This window comes from Physeter macrocephalus, chromosome 13, assembly GCF_002837175.3.
Source record: "Physeter macrocephalus isolate SW-GA chromosome 13, ASM283717v5, whole genome shotgun sequence".
NCBI lineage: Eukaryota > Metazoa > Chordata > Mammalia > Artiodactyla > Physeteridae > Physeter > Physeter macrocephalus.
The window spans coordinates 80,786,496-80,810,229 of NC_041226.1; the positions used below are offsets into that span (position 1 = coordinate 80,786,496).

At 54.8% G+C, this 23,734-nt stretch overlaps 1 protein-coding gene across 9 annotated transcripts in view; it reads left to right on the forward strand.

The window, feature by feature from the left end:
• ATP11A (ATPase phospholipid transporting 11A) overlaps positions 1-23,734 on the forward strand; it is a 114,430-nt gene that overhangs the window by 33,668 nt on the left and 57,028 nt on the right. For all 9 annotated transcript variants that reach the window (XM_028497694.2, XM_028497689.2, XM_024117444.3 and 6 more), the window contains exon 2: positions 18,292-18,414. In XM_028497694.2, coding sequence (XP_028353495.1) covers positions 18,292-18,414 — 123 coding nt within the window. The remainder of the gene's footprint in view (positions 1-18,291; positions 18,415-23,734) is intronic.

Below are 23,734 nucleotides of genomic sequence, written 5' to 3' on the forward strand. Positions count from 1 at the left end.
GGGGAGCCACGGGGAGGGGGAACCGGGATCCACGGGGCGGGAGGTGGGGAGCCACGGGGATGGGGACGGGGAGCCACGGGGATGGGGACGAGGAGCCACGCCGGGGAGGGGGCTGGACAGGCGAGCCGGGGAGGCAGCTGGCCTTGGCCAGGCTCTGTGGCAGGTAAGCGCTCTGGGGGCGACCAAGAGGGTGGAGGGTGGTGTCCGGAGCTTGCTGTCCCGGTGGCCCAGGAACCCTGTTGGTGGGGGCAGCAGAGGGGCTGGCAGGAGGGCTGTGGCCTTGCCCTTCATGGATCATCCAGCTGGGCGGATGGCCGTCCCGGGGCGGTGGGAGCCCTGCTCCTATGTCACGGCGTCCAGCCTGACACCCGGGGGGCCGATTTTCAGCCGAGGCTGCTGTGTCTCTGCAGCTTTGTTGGACGTTTTCTCTGTCCACCTGGGTGGTACCCGGTCCCAGAGGCTTGAGGCCTTAGGAGCTGGAGGGGGTGTCTTGCCTTTAACACTGAAACAAATACTCGAGCCTCTTGTCCCAGGACTGTCCTGGATCCAGGGGAGAAAAGGTGATGGTGACCCCTCCCCTGCAAAGCCCCGGCTGTCCTGACCCAGGGCAGACACCACACTCACTCCTGGTCCTGACTGCCCGGGCCGAGGAGAGAGTCCCGAAACGTGTGCAGACCCATTTGGAGACTGCTGTCACCTGTCCCAACGTGGCTCTGACACCAGAGCGCACCCCCGGGACAGGCACATTCTGAAAAAGAGTGCCCTTGGGCAGGGCATCCCTCACGGTCACGGCGTGTCTGAAACCCCAGCCTCGCCCCGAGCGGATGCTGAGCACGACCAGCTGAAGGAAGGGCCTCCCCTTTGGGGACAGGCCTGGAGCGTTTGTCACCCTGACGCGTCAGAGGTGCCCGTGCCTGCAGGGTTTACAGCAGCGCCAGTGTCTGGCTTACAGTTGATGGGTATTAGGGTAAACTTGATATCAGCACTAATTTTAGATCCTAGAGAACCAAAGCGAGACAAAGAAGAACTAAAAATTTGCTCAACTATGTAAAAATGGCGCTAATTACAGTCATTTGTATGAAGCCTATCATTTGTGCATAATAACAACCTCCTTTCTCATGAACCCCCGGACTCGCCTTGTTTTCGTTCATTCTGGTGGCATAGTCCGCGTAAGGTGACCAGCCTTCACGACGTGCCCCACGTGTAGCTGTATCTCACGGGCTCCAGCGCGTGTTCTCAACCTGAAAATTCCAAAGAACATTCTCGGATTCTGACCTTGAGAATGTTGTGGTTTTCTATTTACAGAGCATGCATTTTTCAAATCGTTTATTGCATGTACTGCAAGAGGGGAAGGAAACTCAAGAATTGCCTAGAAGTTCGATAAAGATAACTTCCTAAGCTAATGTAGTTTGGTTTTTAAGCTTAGGTAGCATAGTTTATGACACAGGGGATGCTGACAGCCTTTCTAGATGCAGAACGATTTTTGAAGCACAGTCATTAGCCGGCTCTGGCTCCTACAGAGAAGATCCCAGGGATCAGAACAGAGCTCGTGACGCCCTCATCCTGGCGGTGAAGGGCGCGGATTTTGTGGGGCGTCTGTCTCACCCTTTACAGCATCGTAAGTCCCGAGGGCTAGTGCTGAGCATTGTCAGGAAGTAGAAGGGCCGGGGCGGCCCTGGGGCGTCTCCAGACCCTGACTCTGCGCAGACGCTGCAGGTTCACTGTAGCTGAGGAGTCTGTGGAAATACGTTTACGCTGACTTACGTAGTTTACGGGGAAAAAATGACTCGTTGTTTATCTGCACTGGTCTCAGCATGTCCCGCTGTAGTTTAAAACTAGGGCCATCGGGCTTCCCTGGTGGCGCAGTGGTTGAGAGCCCGCCTGCCGATGCAGGGGACGCGGGTTCGTGCCCTGGTAGGGGAGGACCCCACGTGCCGCGGAGCGGCTGGGCCCGTGGGCCATGGCCGCTGAGCCTGCGCGTCCGGAGCCTGTGCTCCGCAACGGGAGAGGCCACGGCAGTGAGAGGCCCGCGTACCACAAAAAAAAAAAAAAAAAAGAATAGGGCCATCATGTCATCCAGGGGGGTTGTTATGATTTGGGGGATTTGCCAAGGACGCTGATCAGGTGTCTGGTTATGACTGAACCAGCGGTGCAGGTTGTAGGGAAAGCCAATTTTCACATTTTGAAACTATTTTGTGCTGGTGTGAAAAGTGGCCGTTTTAGTCATAATACTACTCATGACGTGTAAAACTGAACCAGACCTCCATTGGGGGGAATTTGGCTGCTTGCCTCCTTGGAGTAAGAAATGCCTTCCTCTTTGGCAAGAAAGTTCATGAAAGAACCGGAAGTGTCCCTGTTCTTTAACCTGATTTGGGCTGATCTAAAAGGGTGTGATTTGAGTGTTTTTTCTCTGTGTTGACTTACCATGCTTTCCTCTGGTGATTTCAGGGATGGTTTCTCCCAGTTCACTAGCTGGTCCACCTCTGCACCTCCCGTTTGGTGACCCCCGGACCCATCACATGAAAGTGATAGAGCTTCACCGTGGTTAATAGTTTACAGATGGCACCGCCCCCCACTCACCACCTGTCCGGTGACCTGTCCCTGTCCAGTGACCTCTACTCGGGATGTGTCCTGAACCCCAGTTGCCTCTCCTGGCTTTTGCCGGGAAGGCACATTTCTCCACCCACCTCACCTGGCCGACCCACAGCCATCCTGGTGCGTGGGGTGCGGTGTGGCGTGTCCTCGTGTCCTCAGCTGTAGTTCGAGATGTGCCTTTGTAGGAACCATTTTCATGTAAACCCTGCAAACTGTGACCACAGGACACACAGGGGCCGCCCTGTTCTTTTCCAGACATGCTTCCAGCTTTACAGGCACCTGAGTCACTTTCAGATGAGTTTCAGCGCACAGTCAGCTGTGGCCTAAGGTAGAGCCCAAGTGAAGGCTCTTCAGAATGTGGAAATTGTGTCTGAAAAGATCGTCCTGAACTGCAGTATTTCAAACCAAGTGAAAGGAGAGGGATTTAAACTGTAACTCGGGTTACGGAGTTAGAAAGTTACCTGATGACAGAGTTACCAGGTGAGGAAGCGGCAGAGTTAATCCGGAGGAAGGGCTGTGTGGGGGGTGACGGAAGGGTCTCTCCCGACCCCCCAGTTCTTCCTTCTGTCCGTGTTCATGGCGCTCGGTGGGTTACCGTGGTGATGAGAGTCAGGTTTGGATCTTTGCTGGGATGAGAGGCCGAGGCTCCTCCCCGAAGAGGTGGGAGCTGCCGTTGCCTGGCCGTGGCCTCGCCGGTGGGCTTCCTGTCTGGCCTCCGGCGAGCCGTTCGTCAGAGGGGGCCTCACGCTGGCGGCGGAGGTGCAGGCAGCACTGCCCGTGTCCCTCCCGCGCCCCGCGGCCCTGGTCTGCCCGCTGCCTGTCGGGGAGCAGCCGCCCTGCATCTGGACCCAGTGAACAGACTCTGTCCTCTTGCAGGTTCATGTTTTCCTCCTTAACTAAAAAAATAAAACAAAAACGAGCTTCTCCGTAGCACGGGCTTTGGCTAACTTCTGTTCCCGTTTTCTTTACCTCGTGACACTGTCCCGTGACCCCATGTTGACGCCCCCAGACTCCAGGTCCAGCCCTGCCCCCCAGACGGGTGACTGCCGGTCCCCAGGCCCTGCTTCCTCAACTGGGAAGGATGCCCACGGGGGCGCCTGGCCAGTGCCCGGCACGCGGTCACGGACCCGCACTGCTAACTTCCCAATGGAAATTGGCACTGGATCCAGGCGAGACTTATGAGTCTTGAGGGAAATTGGCAACACAGTTAAAACAGAATTTAGCTCTTTATGCTTTTAGCCCAGGGTTTAAAATGATTATTTAGAGTGTCACCACTACCCAACTAATTGTTCGTTCTTTCACTCAGTCCGCGGTCACGGGAATATTTTGTAAGTGCTGAGCACCTACTGTGTACCCAGGATGTAGACGATAAAAAGACACAAATAAACAAATATCCTTAAATTGCCGTTTATAATTTATAGATGTTCCTAGTCGTGGTTATATTAAAATCATAAGAAGAAGCTTTAAAAAAGAAGATACCCAGCTCCCACCGCAAGAAATGAGAAGCTCTGAGAGGCAGGCCCAGGCTTTGTTCTTCCTTTCGCTGTGTAGTTTTTAACTGTATTAATGAACACGTAGCATAACATTTACCATCTTGACTCTTCTTCAGCGCACAGCGCAGTAGTGTTAACTGTACTCACATTGGAGCACAACAGACCTCCAGAACTTTCTCATTTTCCCAGCTGAAGCTCCGTGCCGTTAAATCCCCACCCTCTCCCCTCCCGTGTCCACCATGTACTTTCTGCCTCTGTGAATCTAAACGTCTCATACGGATCATACATTATTTGTCCTTTGTAAGTGGTTTGTGTCAACTGAGCACAGTGTCCTCAAGGTTCATCCACGCTGTGGCAGGTGTCAGAATTCCTTTCCTTTTGAAGGCCGGATAACATCCCATTGTATGTGTGGGCCGCCTTTTGCTTGTCCGTCACCTCTTAGTAGACATTTGGGCTTCAGATCTTGTCTGTTATGAATGATGTTGCTGTAGACGTGGGCACACAAATGGCTCTTTGACCTCCTGCTTTCAGCTCTTTTCGGTGCATGCCCAGAAGTGGGCTTGCTGGGTCATACGCTAATTCTGTGTTTAATTTTGTGAGGAACCTCCGAGCTGTTCTCCACGGTGGCTGTACCGTTGTACATCCACAGCGCGCTTTCTGCCCGTCCTCAGCTGCGCCTGTTGTTTTCTGTTTTGACGGTGGCCACCCTGCTGGGCGGTGTCTCATCGTGGTCCTGATTTGCATTTCCCTAGTGATCAGTGATGCTGAACAGCTTTTCACGTGCCTATGGGCCACTGGTATATCTTCTTTGTAGGGATGTAGATGCAAGGCCTTTGCCCATTTTGTGATTGGTTATTTATTTTTGTGTTATTGAGCGGTATTGGTATTGTTTTTTTTCAAAGCTTCCTAAGTGGTACTGATGTGCTGACGGGGCTGGGAACCAGTGATCAGACGTCAAACCAGCCCGTAAGCAGCGGATCTGAGATTCTGGCTCTGTGCCGTTGGATCTGCTGTGTGTTCGGGAGGGTGGGAGGGGGGCCGGAGCCTCTGGAAAGCTGGCCGTCGGAGGTGGGTCCCCGCTGTGTGTGTCTACAGCGGGCGCGACAGTTCAGAGTCAGGGCCTGGCTGTGGACGGGGAGCGGTTCACCTCAGGTGCTGCTTGAACCCTCAGCACAAATGGGTCCTCGAGGGAGACCGGTCGGGGAGCCAGGGACGAGCTCGTGATGCCCAGTCCCGATGGGGGGCCGGGCAGAGAGCGGACAGCGAGAGTGACGGTGCGCAGGCCGTCCCCGCAGGCTGGCCGACCCCGCAGGCTGGCCGACCCCCGGGCCGCCTCCTGGACCCCGGAGCCCTGACTGGCGAGGGTTCGCTCCGCTCAGCATGGGGCCGATGGTGCAAGATACTGCAAAGGCAAAATAGTTTTTTTGGCAGTGTTTCCAAGAAGCTATGCTTTTCTTAGAGAGTGCATCGTGAGTGCATTTCACAGATCCTTTGTAGCTTTTTGCAAAAAAAAAAAAAAAAAAGTAGGACTGTGTGCAGAAAGAAAGGATAAGACGAAGTCGAGAGGATGGGATGGATTCATAAAACATTTACGGGCAGAGGCTGGAAGCCATTACACAGACCAAGATGGGCCTTCGTTACCTTTTAATTTTGCTGATCACGCAGTAGATGTATTTATTCTGAGAAGTAATCCTAAGTATGAATGCAACTTTAAAATTGTGGGAATTTATGCCTATTTTTTGTTAATCTGAATAAGCAGTTGTGTTGTCAGCCAGCCAGCTGCAGATACAATGTACAAAATATTGTAAAACCCTATTACCAGGCAGAAAATGCTGCCTGTAGGTCCGTGTCTTCAGTATTTTCACCATTAAAATTTCCGTCTGTGGTCAGCTCTGATTGCTACAAGGGCTTCAGGATCATGCTGGCGTCTTTGTAACACCTTAAATGTGTTAATCCAGCCACCGCTGCCCGCTTTGCAGTGCCTTCCACCCTTTTCCAGCTCTCAGAGCGTGCACAGAGTCGTCATATTTGCACAAGGCTCTGGGTGGGCGGATGCGGCCAGGTAACACCTGAGTCCCCAGCCCTGAGGTAGTTGTATGTGCAGCTGGCCCCCTCCTGGGCCTGGTCTTCATCCCAGCAGAATAAGAGTCGACAGCCAGTTGGAATCTGTCACCCTGGCCCCAGCCTTCTATTTCTGATGCCACGCTTCCCTAAAAAATGGAAACTTATTTTTTTAGCATTTTGGAAGGAAGGGATTGTAAACAGTTTTTTATGAACTATATCAGGCATGCAAAAGAGTGTGTGTAATGTATACAAACAGTTTAAGAGTAATAATAACAAACGTGCAGCTAAATAAATCGATTATCACCAATATCTGCAGACTTCCCTGGGCGGCGGGGGGTGGGGTGGAGGTGGAGGCTGTCTGTCTGGCAGGGCCGACCCCTGACCTCTTCATGGTTAAGTTTGAGCAGCTTTCCCCTTTGTAACAAAGAGGACCGTTGTTACGGTTATTTATCATCATCAGCCAACACTTGCAGCGCAGTGAAGTCTGTGTTAAGTCATTTCTGGGTCTTATTCTTCACGACGGTCCACGAGGTGAAGCAGCATTACGTTCCATTTGCTGATGGGAGTCGAGGCGCAGAAAGAAGAAAGTTGCCCTTGTGACGCGGCTGGCGAGTTTCAGAGAAGGCCTGTGGCTCGGGGTCCATCCTCCTACTGTGACGGACACTTCTTGTGTGTTTGTTCGTATACACATGTATATGCATAGGTGTGCAGATCTTAAAAATAATTATGTGGCCAATTTGTTAGTCTTTTTATGCCCGCTGGGGGGCCATGTGCTTTAAGGGACTACTTCTCTTCCCACAGCATAGTCATTCTTCTCTTAGGAGCTTAAGGTGTGTTACCTTTCCTGGGGCATTGAACTGGGAGCCTGGTGTCTGCTGATGTCATGCAGGGTCTGCCTCCTTCCAAAGGAATTCTGTGCTTGTGGAACGGATGGCAGCTGGGGGTCAGGGCCCCCTGCACGTTGGCAGCGTGGCTGGCACGGGCCTTTCTCTGCCAGGATAGTCAGGTGTAGGGTGGGCTGCGAAGGGGGATTTTGTTGGTTTTTATGCCACCTCGCCGTGAAAAGGCGCAGCATTTGCACCGTGTTCTGGGAGAGTTTGGGATGGATTTCTCCGGGGTCCCTGCAGACTCCCGACTGCCTGTGATGTTGTGGAAGAGCCAGTGCCCTGCACCCTGGCCTCAGACTGCACGGGTTTAATGGGGAAGAGGTCCGGAAGAGGGTTATGTGTGGACCTAGAGGCCGGATGTGGAGGGGGTGTTTGCCCTGTGGACGGTCTTGGTTTCTCTTTCAGCTTCGTTCAGTGCACGGGTGTCGCTTGAGTGCCTGCCCTGCCTGGCGAGTGCTGCTCCGTGGCGGTCATGGGGGCCCTCGTGCCTCCGTTCCGGCGAGTCAGGCGGTCCATGTGTAAAAACAGGGGCGGCCTTGTCGGACGTGAGGGCGCAGAGAGAGGCGGGGGGAGGGTGCCGGTGGGCGTGATGGCTGTTTATGCGGCGCCCGCGGGGAAAGGGCGCCTCTGAGCACAGACCTGGGTCGTTGGAGCGTGCGAACATCCCGGGCCGGCCCCACGGTCCAGGGCCCGGGTGGCCGCACCGTGCCGTTTGCAAAGCTGGGCGGAGCCCCTGTGCGTCGGGGGCAGAGCCGCGGCCCAGAGCGTGGACGGTCCCTGCCGACTGGTGGTGCGTTTCTGTGTGAGAAAACTAATGAGGACTTGCAGTCAGAGACGTTCTGATCATCCGAGCTTAATTGCCTTCTAAGTGGAGTACCTCCCACGTTTCTACCGAGCAAAGCACGTACTGTAGTCTGACACCCGGGGGGGCTGCAGATGCCAGCAGTTGACTTGGCATCGCAGACAACCGCGCCGGCGCTCGCCGTCCTGAAACTGCTGAAGACAAGACGTGGGGTCGCCAGGCAACGCCAGGCTTTCCGGGGACGCCTGGCGCAGCGCTCCCGGGACGGGGCTCCTCCTGGCTCCGGCGGCGGCGTGCGGGGGCTCTCCGGGGGCGGGTCCTCCGGAGTGAACCGAGGAGATGGAGAGACTGGCCAAAAATAAGTCATTGCGGAAATTGTTGTGAGTGTTAGAGGCCAGCTCTACAAGCTGTGGGGTTCGGGACGCCCAGCACCCTTCAGAGAGTGGGGCGGGGGGCGTCTGACTCTGGCCTTCAAACAACAAAGGTGGCATGGCTCCTGGTCTCTGGGCCGAGGTCCTGTGAGCAAACACCGGAAGCCCTTTCATTTCAGTCAGCAAGGCGAAAACGCCTGACTCGTTGCCCGCACCCTTTCTAGGAAGAATAAGTTTAACCCACCTGGTTTTCTGAGTGTGTTGCTATCCTCTTGCATCTGTTTTAATTCCCCCCTCCTCCCCGAGAATTGACTGAATCAGGAAACAGCCGACAGCCCCCAGGTGGAGTGGGTGGGGCTCCCGCCCCCCCACCTGACGCTCACATGCTCACCTGTGCGTGTGCTGGGTGGGCTGTGCTCGGGGCCCAGGCTGGGGGCCCGCTGTAAGGCTGCCCACGACCTTGGTGCCCCTTCCCTGAAAGCGTGTGGTCACGGCCACCTGATGTGTGTGCTCGGGCTCAAGGCAGCCTTGACTCTGACTCCTCGGTTATGTTAACAGTTCATTGAACTCGCACGCCAGTAAAATTTCCCCGACATCAAGCTCAGCTCAGCCAATTGACTTTCATTTACTGATGGAAAAATCAGAGATGGGCATTCTTTACCTTCTGTTTGCTTGTCAAAGATGCTGCCAAGATTATCTGGGGCATTTTGGAGCCTGTCTTGGAAGCTTTTGTTTTGTTTTATCTTTTTATTTACAGAGCGATTTCATTTTTTTAAAAAATAAATTTATTTATTTATTTTTGGCTGCATTGGGTCTTCGTTGCTGTGCACGGGCTTTCTCTAGTTGCGGCGAGCAGGGGCTACGGCTTCAGTAGTTGTGGCGCGTGGGCTCAGTAGTTGTGGTGCATGGGCTTCTCATTGCGGTGGCTTCTCTTGTTGCGGAGCACAGGCTCTGGGTGCATGGGCTTCAGTAGTTGTGGCGCGTGGGCTCAGTAGTTGTGGTGCGTGGGCTTCTCATTGCAGTGGCTTCTCTCGTTGCAGAGCACGGGCTCTAGGCGCGCGGGCTTCAGTAGTTGTGGCGCACGGGCTTAGTTGCTCCACGGCATGTGGGATCTTCCTGGACCAGAGATCAAACCTGTGTCCCCTGCATTGGCAGACAGATTCTCAACCACTCCGCCACCAGGGAAGCCCTAGAGCGACTTCATTTTGTTCTGATTTTGCCAAGCAGGCAGAATGACATCGATTCTGAAATCTTGAATTCTTACTCAAATTAACGATGTGTCAATTGAAAAAAGACCTCGTGTAGCTTTTCTCCTAGAAAACCATAGCAACCGACTTGGTAACAAGTTATGCGTTTTTCACGTGAGTTGCTTTTTGCTTAAAAAAAATGCGCATGGTGGAAAACAGAACCTTGTAGGTGGATCCGCGCCACTAATTCCTGTCCCCTCAGCTGGTAGGAGGCCCTCTGCCCACATGCCTCAGGGAAGGCTCCGCTTGGGATTTAGGGAAGAGGAACAGGAAGGTTTCGCGGCATTGACAGCAGCGCGTGGGCTGAGCTTTCTGTCCCTCAGCCTCTGCGCGCACGCCGTCCAGAGGCGGGAACAAAAGTCACCTCTCCTATTTTTTTCTCATTATCTGGAACTCACGAGAGCGCTGTCAGGCTGGTTTGCCCTGTGCGGGTCCTGGGTTTCCTGGGGTCAAGGCCCACGAGGCCAGCAGCCTCAGAACCACACAGACAGTTCACACGGACACTAAGGGCACGTTCACAGCTGGACGGGCGCCTCCTTCCACTCAGACTTGAGTTCCAGGACCCCGAACCATGTCTGTCTAAGATGGTAGTGACGGCCACAGCGCTGCCCATGATACTTATTGCTTTGATAGGAATTGGACAAAATCAAGCTGAGATTTAAAGTACTGTGGCTGAGAAAGGATGAAAGTTAGTTTTTTATGTAGTAAGTGTTTTATTTGTCGAGTCCACAAGCCTTTTTGGTAGTTACCGGTGCTGGGGTGGTGCCATGCATTGTACACATTGGACAAACACTGTCTCATCCGCTGGGCGTGGCCCCCAGGCCAGATGTCATGGCTTGTTCTGGCTGTGCTTTTACAAAGCCCTGAAACTCCTTGGCGCAGCCAGTGGTCCCGAACTGTCCCTGCCGCCCCACGGCTGCCCGAGGAAGGGCTGCCCAGCCATGGGACACGCCCATCTCCCTCCCTTCCTTACCTGCCCGGCCCTGCAGGTGTTTGTGTTTCCTTTTTATTTATTTATTTACTTATTTATTTGGTCGCGCCGGGTCTTAGTTGCACCAGGAGGCATCTTGTTCCCTGACCAGGGGTCGAAACTGGGCCCCCCGCATTGGGAGCGCAGAGTCTTAACCACTGCACCACCAGGGAAGTCCCCAGCTGCTTGTGTTTCTGACCCTGATAGAAGATAGAAAACGACATTAAATATGATCCTCGCTGACAAGGAGCTTTAATCTACTCGAGATCAGGATAACTAACACTTATGAAAGGTTTTTATTCTCCCCTAATTATTTATCCAGCCAAGCTTGACTACTTGGAATCTTATTTCAGCTCCTGGTCCTGACAGGTGGGACAGCACACCTGGTCCTGCATCCTGGTCCTGACAGCCCAGCCTGGGGACCCGGGTGGGGAATCAGACTCCTGGGTTTTGCCCTGGACCTGCTGCTTTGGGCAAATCAAGTCCCCTTACTGGAACTTTATCGTTCCTTCGTCTGTCAAATTATGTGGTGGGGTCTTCAGATCAATAAATCAGCCAGCCATCAAATTTGTATCACCTAGGAACGGAAGTCAGATGGCATCTCCTTTAAAAATATCAACGTGTACAAAATTTTGCAGAAAGATGGGTAAGTCCGACTGCATCACGGTGTAAAACTCTACGCGAAAGACTATAGAAGTTAAAAGAGAAGTGAGCAACAGGGAGGAGGTGTGCAGTGCTTCAGTGTCTGTCACCTGTAACAGGCTTCTGTGAATCTGTAAGAAAAAGAAAACGCAGTAGAGAAAAGTGGGTAAATGACGCGGAGCTCACTGTTCACGAGGGCCCAACCGCGGCAGCCAGGAAGGCAGCGAGCTCTTTCCCCAGACAGTCAGCTCGGCCGCGTGGATAGGCCCGTGACAGCTGGCGGGAGGTGGGCACCCGGGGGTCGGACCTGCTGGGGGCTGCGTCCTGGGGTGTACGTTCAGAGCACGTCGGCTCCCCCAGAATGTGCCTGCCCGTGGTTTACCGTCAGGCCTCCTCTTCCAGAGTGACCCCCAGAGAGGCTCGTGCCCACACGAGGATGTCTGCCTCGGCATGAAAAATCTGGGGGGAAACCTCTCGGGTACATGGGTCACTTGTAAGTTCCTTCTCTGGGGTTTGCAGTGGGTTAAAAGGATGGGCCCAGTCTGTGTTTATCCCTATAGGTAAGCCGTTGTCTCCGAGTCACCGTCACAGCCCCGTTCCCGTGACCCTGGGTGAAACAGCGGGTTGGAGGGGACTGGCGCGCATGCTGCCGCTGTGAGACGCATCTGGGGAGTCACGGCTGCGCCGGGTCGTGTGCGTGGCTCGTGGCTGGATTAACGTGGGCCCTGAGTGTGACCTCGCCTTTGGGACGCTCCCGAAGTTCACCATCCGTCAGATGTGCCTCGTGGGGAGGGGGCGGGGCTGAAGGGGGAGATCGGGGGCTGCAGCTCGGTCCATGAGGCGTCAGCTCTAAAAAGTCCCGAGTCAGGCGTCGCGAGATGTTCATAGCCGCCGGCTCTGGATGTGGAGGCCTGCTCGTTCGTCTCCCACTCCTGGTGCTTCTCCATTAAAGAGGAAAGGTGTTTGACCCCAGAAATCGAACGCGGGCAAAGCCCCGGAGCCTTTTCCTGCTTCCGTCTCTTTGTGGATTTGAAGGTCCCGGCAGAGGTGGTGGTCACCGCGCCCCTCATCCTTGGGACTTGCCTTTTGCATTGAGGTTTCTCACTGCCTGCCCCTCGTGCCCTAGTTTCTAATAATGAATGAGTCGTGCGTGGGGAACAGGGCAGCACCTCCGAGGCTCCATGCGGGCCCGCTGTGGGGCGCCAGCCTTGCTGCGTCTCCCTCCATCCCCCTCCCCGCTGCAGCCACCCCATGTGGCCCTGCCCACCCGGCCTGCTCCTGTTCCCAGGGGTCGGTGATGTAACAGCTCCCTCCACCGGGACAGTCGTTTCTGGTTCTGCGTGACTCACCAGCCCTGATTAAAACAAATCCCGGTACGTTTCAAAACATCAGCTGTGGGCTTCCCTGGTGGCGCAGTGGTTAAGGATCCGCCTGCCAACGCAGGGGACACGGGTTTGAGCCCCGGCCCGGGAAGATCCCGCGTGCCGCGGAGCAACTAAGCCCATGCGCCACAGCGCTGTGGGCTTCCCTGGTGGCGCAGTGGTTAAGGATCCGCCTGCCAACGCAGGAGACACGGGTTTGAGCCCCGGCCCGGGAAGATCCCGCGTGCCGCGGAGCAACTAAGCCCGTGCGCCACAGCTACTGAGCCCACGTGCCACAACTACTGAAGCCCACGCACCTAGAGCCCGTGCTCTGCAACAAGAAGCCACTGCAATTAGAAGCCCGCGCACCACAACGAAGAGTAGGCCCCCCTCGCCGCAACTAGAGAGAGCCCGCGTGCAGCAACGAAGACCCAACGCGGCCAAAAGTAAATAAATAAATAAATAAATATTTTTAAAAAACCAAAAAACAGAAACGTCAGCTGTTACGTAAATTGTGGGGAGATTTTACGTTATTTTCATCAGACCCTTACCAGGACTGGTTCCCGTTGTGGAAAGTCACGTAGCCTGTGGTATCTCTGCTCATGGTGTCACAGACCCCAGTAAAGCAAGAGTGTCGTGTCTGGTTGTAGCCGTGCAGCCCTGGTGACATCACTCCTGAAGTTTCAGGTGGAGCCGTGTCTGTGTCGTACGGGCTGAAACGCGTGTGTGGTTTTCCTAACTTGTGTTCCTTCCATCTTCCCTTTAGAATCAGAGCCCCCCGGTGGTTTGTACGAGTTATTGGGGTTAGTTGGGATGGTTCCTAGGAAGTTCATAGCAAGGGGACGGTAAGAGGGGTTTGCTAACAGGCGGGGACCCTGGGTCTGACGGGGTGAGAAGCGCTCCAGGGACGGGCAGGGCGCGACGCAGGGAGACCCCGCCCCGGACGGTGCCGGACCCCGGTGGGCTTGCTCTCAGCCCCTCCTGCCACCTGGCTGGCTCAGACGGGGTCTCCGGGCAGCTTGTTGACGGGGTGCTGGCTCCTAGTCCAGCACAGGGATAGGCAGTGAAGGAGCGGCCCCAGAAGCTCTGGGACACCCGGTCCTCCCCTAGGCTGTTTAATCTGTCATTCTTATTCTGGGGGTGGGGCTGTCTGTATTTCATTTTCAATGAAAAGAATCAATAAACAGTCTATAAATAGGAATAGAAAAGTTTTGTTTGAGCCGAATTGAGCCCAGGAGACACCGATTCAAGAAGGACTGACTTGAGGCTCGTAAAGGCAAAACCGGCAAAGTTTACATAAGTTGTTTGTCAAGAAGTAGGGTTGGAGCTGCAAGAAGTGGGACGGGTTGGGGTCTGAAATGGTTGCTTAGTTACGCGGGGAGACCCTGGGACCCTAAGGTTGCAGCTGGCAGGTGTCGCCTGTCCTCCCTGCTATCAGTTGCCTGGCGCACCGTGGGCCCGTGGCGTGGCTGGTGTGGAGGCGCTCACCTCCGCCGTCCCGTTCTGGCCTTCGGCTTCCTGTTCTGGAAGCTTCTTTCTCAGGCCCTCCCATCTCATGCTCCAGGCCCTGGCCACCCGCCCTGCCCCTGGAAAGGGCCTGCCTGGCTGGCGCCCAGCCTCCATCTAACTATTCCTTCCTCTGAGAGTGTTTGGTGACACAGTGGAGATTGAGAAATGGCCTCAAGTGTGGACAAGGGAATACCGACATTTCTTAAGTGGGCTTTTCACACACAGGGAGGAACGCTGAGCTGTGCTTTCACGTCTGGGCGGCGAGTCACGGGCTCCGACGGTGAGACCATTCACGTTGAGCCCCTGTCGGGAAGCCGGCGGGAGCGGGGCAGGGGTGACGGGTCACGCGGAGGCCTGCGCCTTGAGCCAGCGGCGGGGCCAGGCCTTTCGACCCCCTCGCAGGAGCGTCACAGTGGGCTGCCCCGGGGAGGGGCGGAGCGGTGGGCGAGCTGGGCCGTCAGGAGAGGGGCTCCTGGTCACGGGGGCGCCGCGTGCAGACCACACAGCAGCCGCCCTGAGAGTGTTTGGTGACACAGTGGAGATTGAGAAATGGCCTCAAGTGTGGACAAGGGAATACCGACATTTCTTAAGTGGGCTTTTCACACACAGGGAGGAACGCTGAGCTGTGCTTTCACGTCTGGGCGGCGAGTCACGGGCTCCGACGGTGAGACCATTCACGTTGAGCCCCTGTCGGGAAGCCGGCGGGAGCGGGGCAGGGGTGACGGGTCACGCGGAGGCCTGCGCCTTGAGCCAGCGGCGGGGCCAGGCCTTTCGACCCCCTCGCAGGAGCGTCACAGTGGGCTGCCCCGGGGAGGGGCGGAGCGGTGGGCGAGCTGGGCCGTCAGGAGAGGGGCTCCTGGTCACGGGGGCGCCGCGTGCAGACCACACAGCAGCCGCCCTGCCCTCCCCTCCGGCTTCTGCCCCCGGCAGCCCGGCCCAGGTCTCAGGACTTGTTGGTGGCCCCTGGTGGTCGCCTTCCCGGGCCTGACACACCAGAGCACTGCGGGCTGGGCCGCAGCCTCAGGCTCCCAGGCCGGGATCTCCCCCGAAAGAGACGCTTCGCTTCAGGGTCTCGGAGATTGGCGCGGGTTTCAGGCAGCCTGTTTCCAGGCCGCAGCCAGCCAGCTGAACCACGATTTCTGAAGCGGCTCTGTGGATGTCGTTATCCAATTAGTCAGTATTTTCACCACACGGTTTGCCGTAATTCCTGACTCAGCCCCGCGGGTCCTTCATTAGATATATATTCAATATTTAGCAAATATGCCTCCAGTGCAGTGGAAGGTATATAATTTCAGCTGTGAAAAGCCTCCATGTATACCAACATGTTTTTGTGTGGGAATCGGGTGAGTGTGCTTAGTCTTCTGGCTAATTCATCTCTGGAAGACGACAGTCTTTCCTGGGAAGTAAATACAGAAATCATGTGGTCCTCCGGCCGGCCTCCTGGTGACAGCTTTTCTAGCGCCTTATGAAGCACTGGGGTCGGATACTCGATCATTTGAGCATCTCTCCCAGGCTAACTGATTTCCACCCACCATCCTCGTGCTGTGGCTTCTGCTGGCCCGTGTGCGTGGCCAATTCTTCTTCGCATTGTCCGTGTTCTGGCCTCTTCGTCCACGTTTCATTCTGCAGAGGCTCCTGCAGTTGCACTGTAATGTGAACAGCTGGGGACGCACCACGATGTATACCTGCTGTGAAGAGGGGCTATTTCGTGGGGGGAACGTCGGGAGAGGAACCAACAGCCTCGGTGAGGTCAGCAGGTTGGGGGCAGATGCAGAAATTGGACGGGTCCCTGACAGGCTGCCCAGCCCGCCCCTCTGCCTCCTCGGAACCTGGGCCTCTATTTCCTTTTCTGTCCCTTCTTCATAAATGCCCCCTGCCGGCACCAACACCCCCCCCCCCCCAGCACAGGGACCGTCCGGCCTGTGACCCTGTCCCCCTCCTGACGCTCCAGGGGACACGGGGTCGCTGTGCTGTGCTCTGGACCGTGGGAGCCCTCGGCCCCTGGCTCACAGGGCAGTACTTGTCTGGTCAGCGACTCCGGACTCCCTGCCCTCTTCTTTGGGGGAGGAGCTGACAGGCTGGGTCCCCTCCGGCCCGGGCAGGGGACCTGGCTCACATCTAAGGCCTGCGGGTGAGGTTCTTCCTCCGACGCCGTAAACCTCGTCTCCCTTCCTCGGGCTCTCTCGTTTCACCGCCTGGTCACTCACCTGGCCCAGCTCGCCTGCACCTGCATGCTGACTACATCAGCTCAGCCTGGAGTCGTCACTTCTCGTCGATAGGCTGGTTCCCTGAGTTCTACGTGGGGAAGCCGTGTCCCCAGCACGGAGACTGCCGCCTGAACAGGCAGGGACGTGACCCGTCCTCCCTGTGTCCTCCTAGCCCCGCCCCAGGCAGCACGCGGGGGACCCACCCGGGCCTGCTTTCCAGGGGAGCCGGGCCTCTGTGGCCCCCATGGGACAGGTGGTGGCAGGTAACCCGCCTGCGCGAGCTGAGCTGCAACCTGCTCCGCCGTAGGGAGGTCTGAGCCCCAGCACCCGCCCCCAACCCGCGACCAGAGACGAGGCTCCATCTCTGCACAGGCCCTGATGATGTGTGTCGTGAGGGGGTCACGGCGGGAAACCGGACGGAAACCCCCCCTTCGATCGCTGCTGCCTTTTTTCACATGGAAGTCGCAGGAACGATTGTGTCTGCTTCATCTGCAGCCTCGTCTGGAAACTTATTTTTGTCAAAAACGTCACTGGGGGCTTCCCTGGTGGCGCAGCGGTTGCGCGTCCGCCTGCCGATGCAGGGGAACCGGGTTCGCGCCCCGGTCCGGGAGGACCCCGCGTGCCGCGGAGCGGCTGGGCCCGTGAGCCACGGCCGCCGAGCCTGCGCGTCCGGAGCCTGTGCTCCGCAACGGGAGAGGCCGCAGCGGAGGGAGGCCCGCGTACCGCCAAAAAAAAAAAAAAAAAAAAAAGTTATATTTTTATGCTTTCTTTCCTTGCCTGGCTCATTAATTACATATTCTTTTTCAGCGTAACTGCCTGAATCCACTAGAATATGAGAAGCACCTGTTTGGCTATGTTTTGAGAAATAAAGGGAAATCGGGGGCCTTTTCAACTTTCTTAACTTTCATACCCAGAGGTTTATTTACGAAGCTCCTAAGCAGGTTTGGAAGTCAACATCCCGCACTGGTGGCCTCACCCCGATGGGAAGGAGGCGGGGAGCCAGCTGCAGAGAGGGAGGGCTTCTTGCCAGGGAGGGCAGCTGGCCTCCGCGTGGCCTTGTCCACACAGCGAGGCCCGAAGCAGAGGAAAGTAGGGAATGTACTAAGGAAACGTGCAGACGGGCAGCTGCTGTGGAAAGGTGGTGATGGAGTGGGAATATACACACGTGAATAGACTTCTTTCCGCAAGGAGTCGACAGAAGAGCAGAGGAGACGACAGTATAAGCAAAAAAGAGAAAGACAAGGGCAACGTAAGACTAACAGTCATCTCGAACAACAGAAATGCTGGATTTTGCTCTGTTACCACTATTTGGCTTTAAAAAGTGAAGGTTCCCTGAAGCCACAAAGGCTGGACACGGTGCCGGACGGGACGGGCTGGGCGCCCGGAGCATGGCCGTGTGTTTCCTTTCGTTGCCTCCGTTTGTTCTTGACAACGCTGAGCAAGGGGCTAGGACCCCGTGCTGGGGCCGCCTGTCTGTGGGGGGAGGTCCAGGGCCCCGTGCTGGAGCCGCTCTACGAGGCTTCAGCATAGTCTCTCATCAGCAGCTATCATGTCTCAGGCACCGCAGTGCTGACTGCATACAGTTGGTTGAGTGTCACTGGAAGGTTCTTCGGGTCGGAGGTGTTTCCTTAACGTCTGGCGCACGACACTCTGGATAATGCGAAGATGAGTCCGACCCAGGGCTTCTCCGTTTCCAGGGAGGCTTATTGATGAGCCGCTGCAGTGTGTGAACAGCCCTTCTGCTCTGAACTCATAGTTTTACTTTCTTCTTTCGTTAAAGACCTTTCCCAAAAGTTCTGGGATTGTCGTCTTTTTTCTGAAGGCTTAGGGTTTTGCTGTCACTTTCTGTTTTTGAATGGACCCGCCCTGTGGCATTTCCACCGCCCACCAGCTTGGAAGGCCCCCCTCGACTCCCGCTGGGGGTGCCGGTGGCCGCTCAGACCACTTCCCTGAAGAGCTGGGTGGGGGGTTGAAGCACTTATCCCGTGAGGGCCCAGTGGATGGGCAGGGGTGGGGGGCCCGGGCTTGCAGGTGTGCCCAGCCCTCCCCGGGGCCCAACACAGACCCGCATCCAAGCCAAACCCCGGGAAGACCCTGCCCGCCCAAGACCCAAGGCCCGCTCTGACCACTCTTTCCCCCGCAGTGTGCTGGGGAGGAGGACTGGGTGGACAGCCGGACCGTGTACGTGGGCCACCGCGAGCCCCCGCCGGGTGCTGAGGCCTACATCCCGCAGAGGTGCCCGGACAACAGAATCGTCTCCTCCAAGGTAAGCGTCAGCCTGCGACCTCCCCGCACGGCCCTCGGCGCGTGGGCCCTTCCTGGCCCAGCGGCCTCCCGCCTTGAACAGCTGGGCTGCACGCCCAGCGCCCCTCCGGTTGCCCCACTGTTAAGACTTGACGTCACAGCACGTTGTCTTCACGTCCCTCTTACCCGTGTCACGTTTAAGGATCAGATTTGAAGTCTAGGACGTTCAGATCCCGCCGGCATTACGTATTAGCTGTCTGGCCGCGTGCCACTATCGAGCCACCCCAGGCCAGGGGCTCCTCCTGCAAAATGGAGACGACGCAGGTGCCCCGGTGCCACCAGCTTGCGAACGCGCACGCTGGACGCGTGTCAGAGGCCGTCAGTTAGGAGCAGTGACGCAAAGAGGAGGACCTGCGCGTGTCACCGTTTACGGGGGGCGTGACCGTCTCTTGGCCTGGAGGTGGGGTTGCAGAACCGTCTTCACACCTCAGGGTAACCGGTAGCTGGGTCTTGAGAATGGGGTCGCTGACTCTGGAAAACAGTAAACGGTGGCTTTGCAGGCTGCGGAGAACTTTCCACATGCCTGGGTGTCCTGGACGCTCAGACCCACGTCACAGACCTACCTAATTCGTGTGCTGCGTGTCCAGGTACCTGCGGTGGACCCGCTTAATTCTTTCATGAGTTATCAAGGGTGTCCCGTGCTTGTTACGAATACTTGACAACAGAGAAGGTTTTCTAAAGCAGTTTTTTTTTTTAATTTTTTTTTTTTAGTAGAAGTACAGTTGATTTGCAATGTTGTGTTAATTTTTGCTGTACAGCAAAGTGGCTCAGTTACACGTGTATAGATATACATTCTTTTCCATTATGGTTTATCCCGGGGTATTGAATATAGTTCCCTGTGCTCCACACTAGGACCCTGTTGTTCATCCATTCTATATGTGACAGCTTGCATCTGCTAACCCCAAACTCCCAGTCCATCCCTCCCCCGTCCCCCTCCCCCTTGGCAACCACAAGTCTGTTCTCTGTGTCTGTGAATCTGTTTCTGTTTCATAGATAGGTTCATTTGTGTAAGGCAGTTTTCTTAATGGAATTATTTTAAAACTGCAATGTAAAATAATAACTTTAGGGCTTCCCTGGTGGCGCAGTGGTTGAGAGTCCGCCTGCCGATGCAGGGGACACGGGTTCGTGCCCCGGTCCGGGAGGATCCCACGTGCCGCGGAGCGGCTGGGCCCGTGTGCCACAACAAATGAGCCTACGCGTCCGGAGCCTGTCCTCTGCAGCGGGAGAGGCCACAACAGTGAGAGGCCCGCGTACCGCAGAAAAAAAAAAAAAAAAAAAAAAAAATAATAATAATAACAACTTTAATCTCCAGAAATACAGCATGGGTAAGTCAGTTGCTCATAAACAGAATCACCGCCAAACAAATGTAGTCCGCGGTTGCCCCGGCGTGACCAATGAAAGGAGAAATAAGCAGGAGGACCTCATATCCAGAAATAGGTCTTTCCAGTAGTGACATGTCTAAGTCAGACAGTCTCGAATAGAGCTCACCGGAGACGCACGCTGCCAACCACCGGTGCCCCCAGAGGAACACAGGCTCAAGCGTATTTCTTAGAAGTCTGCTCGTGTGCGGGGCAGACGGGGCGAGGAATGGGGAAGCGCGCTGGAAACACTCCGACGCGGTGCACGCGTGAACTTGCGGGGACGGCTTCGAGTCCCCACCCGGCCAGGCGTCCAGTCCCCACGCCGCGCCGCGTCTAGCCCGGCGGGACGTTTGACAGAGCCGCCTCGGCTGCCGTGTCACACCCCGCACAGCGGGCTTCTCCCCCAGGGACCGAGCTTGGGCCCTGCTGTCCCAGCCCCGTTCCTCCCGGGGACCAGGAAGGTTCTGTGCAGCCGCTCAAAGGAAACTTCAGAAACTCAGGGATCGGAGCAGCAAAGCCCTTCTTGACGCGTTCGGTGGACTAGAGCCCGAGGCTGCAGGGCACTGTGATTGTTGTGAAGCCCCGTCCACGCTCTGGGGGAGATAATCGAGAGCAGTGATTCCTAAAGCCCGTTTATGACCCCTTGCTATGATTCAAGTTTCGAGCCAATTTATCATTTTCAGGTTTTCCCTGCTAATATTCCCGCAGCCGGTGGCCAGCAAGACGTTGAGGGGCCCCGTGTCACGTCCCGGGGTCCGCTCGGCGCCGCCTTTCTCTCCTGCCCTGCCTGCGGTGGCTTCCTCCTGTGTGCCCCGAGGCTCCTTGGGCCCTGGCAGAGGAGACCCACCCCCGGGGCGAGGGCGTTGTAAGGATGGGTTTTGAGGCACGGGCAGGTCCTGGGCGCCTTTTCAAAACTGTTCCTTTTCAGGAAAGTCCCTTCGCCCCGGGGAGCTGTGGCGCAGGGGACCTAACAGAATTAAGTCAGCATCTGCCCCCGGAGCCGGGTCAGGCTGTCACACGGGAGGGGTGGGCTTTGGTGAAAAGTCCACAAGTCTCAGCTCTGGGGAGGGAGGGACTTGCAGGATTAGTGGCCTAAAGTCAGCGCCAGGTAGATGACGGCGGGTAATTTCGAGAACCGTTACAGACAACGCAGCCTCGGTTGCTAATTGATCTCAGCACAGAGGAGGTCCTCAGATGAGGACCGAGGATCCAAGTCCGCAGCAGGGGGGACAGGCCATGGATTTAGACCAGATGACGTGGACATCTGGACACTCGATCATTTTCATTTGAAAACACTCTACTTCAATTAAAAAAATAAATAAAAATACATGTAAATACCGAAATTAAGACCAAGAAAAACAGCTCAGGATGTGGAAAATACAACTGAATTTGTAAAGCATAGGTTTACAAACAGGTTTGGAGAATATGTTTGTGGTGAAGTATATATATGTTTTCTTGGGGGGAGACCATTCGTTTCTACCTTCAAAGAAAAGATTGTCAACAAAGATTTCATAAGTGTGCAGACGCACTTTAGTAATAAGTTTTATGACTTATGACTTAAGGAGTAGTAATACTACTACCGGCAGTAAAGTAGTAAGTTTGATGTTATTAAATCCAAGGTTGTGAAAGCATTTAGCATGTGAAAAGTTACACGAGGGGTGAAAATGCTCCTCTGGCCTGATCGAAGAAGTGCTGTTTTCGGTGATCGGTGAGTTCTGTTTCCTTCTTGGGCAGAACCTGGTAGAAATGGCCCCAGCACAACTCCTTGGCTCCTGACCTCACGCCGAGCCCCCGGCCCAGGGCCTGCTCGAGCACCAGATCCTGGACTCAGGGGCCAATGGGGCTTCATCAAGTTACAAAATTGTACCTTTGGGCACAAAACACGTGTGGCTCCCATCTCTGCCCTCAGGATGCTGTGGGATTAAATGTTCAGCTCAGGCCGTGCCGTCCCTCCACCCTGTACAGAAAGCTGAACTACTTGCGACTTTCGGGGTCGCCTTCCCTGGAGATCAGTGGCCGTGCCCGGTGTGTTTTTAGGGCGCCCCGTGCACACCGGTGCGGGATTCCCCCTCCAGGCGCACAATAGCCGCAGCCTCAGAGGTTTCCAGGTGCTCTGGTTTCACTCTCCGGGGCTGGTGATGCAGGGTGGCGCCAGGCTGTCCCTGTCTCGCCGTCTCCACGTGACTAAAGATCGACCAGGCGGGACAGTTTCTCTGCATCTGAGCCGCCGCCCTCCCAGTGAGTGCAGGACACAGGTGACTCTCGCGGAAGGAAGAGAGTGGCCGGAACCAGCTCAGCGCTGACGACACACGACCCCCAGGGCAGATGCACACTTTGGGTGTGAAGTCTTTCATGGCGTGAAAGAAACGGAAGGCTAGTAATTGTCCTGTGGATTCAATACTCCTCAAGTTGTCTGACGGGAAAGAGATGCTCCGCCGACCTCAGACTCCTTAGCTCCCTCGTAGCAAAAAAAAAAAAAAAAACCCCTTTGTTCCATGCTTGTGGCTCAATACCAAGGATTCCAGTATTAAGTTCTATTCTACTGATCGCGGGACTTGACGGATGTAGGTCAGAGTGTTGCATTGTACATTGTAATACAAGGTATTACATTATATTGTGGCCCAAGTGTCTAAGCAAATATTTAGATCTTTACGGTTTAGCAGAGATCAAAAATGTACAATTGGGGGACTTCCCTGGTGGCACAGTGGATAAGACCCCATGCTCCCCATGCAGGGGGCCTGGGTTCTATCCCTGGTCAGGGAACTAGATCCCACATGCATGCCGCAACTAAAGATTCGCACGCCGCAACTAAAGATTCGCACGCCGCAACTAAAGATTCGCACGCCGCAACTAAGGAGCCAGGCAAGCTGCAACTAAGGAGCCTGCCTGCCACAACTAAGACCTGGTGCAACCACATAAATAAGTAAATAAATAAATATTTTTTTAAAATGTGGTAGTGGAATATTTAAAAAATGTACAATTGGCACACCATTATCCAATTGCCACCTCTTACATGTGTAATAAAATGCTCGTTTTATTTTATTTTATCCAGACAGTACTGATATATCAGTGCAGTCATGAATGTTTCAACTACCTCATTGGGTTTTCACTTTTCTTACCATACATCATCAGGGATTTTGACCGTATTACTGATAATCAGCAGTAATAACTTATGACATTTATTCTGTAAAATATGGAGATCACAAAACATAATGTCTAAGCTGCAGCATGGGCCTCCTGCACCTGATAAGAAGAAAGTCATCATTTAAGTGGTTTTAAATTCCAGATCTGTACTGGTTCCCTGGTAGACTAGGATTTAGGAAATTGAAAGGGTGTCCTGAAATAGTAGCCTTAAAATAGAATAAGACCAGATATTCACGTAGCGTGCTAGGGTTGATAAAAACTGATCTGCACGTTTGGTAGAAGTGTAGAAGATGACGTTCTATAATAAATATATGCAGCTTTCTAATATGGAAACTTTCAAAAACATAGGAAAATAAAGAGAATAGGATAACAAATATCTATGCACTTACCATCCCCTGTCTGCAGTTATCAACAGATGGCCCAGTGTGTTCTTCTGTGCCTTTGTTTTCTTCCTCGAGATCATTTTGAAGCAAATCCTAAACAATACATAATTTCCATCTATAAATATTTCGGCAGATAGAAGATGGGATTTTAAGTAGGAACTTTTTCCATTAATGGGACTTTGCTACTGAGTAGTGTGTTATAGGTATTTGGGGAGGCATTTTGATGAACTACTGGGTAGTGAGTTTGTCAGCCTGGGTGCTGAGGGACAGGGTGGGTTTCATGGGCTGGGGCCTTAAAGACAATCCCACTTTGGGATCAGTGTCTCGCAGAAATAAGCATACGAAGAATGAAAGCTCATTCTAGGTTGGTTACAGAACCACAAATATGAGACAT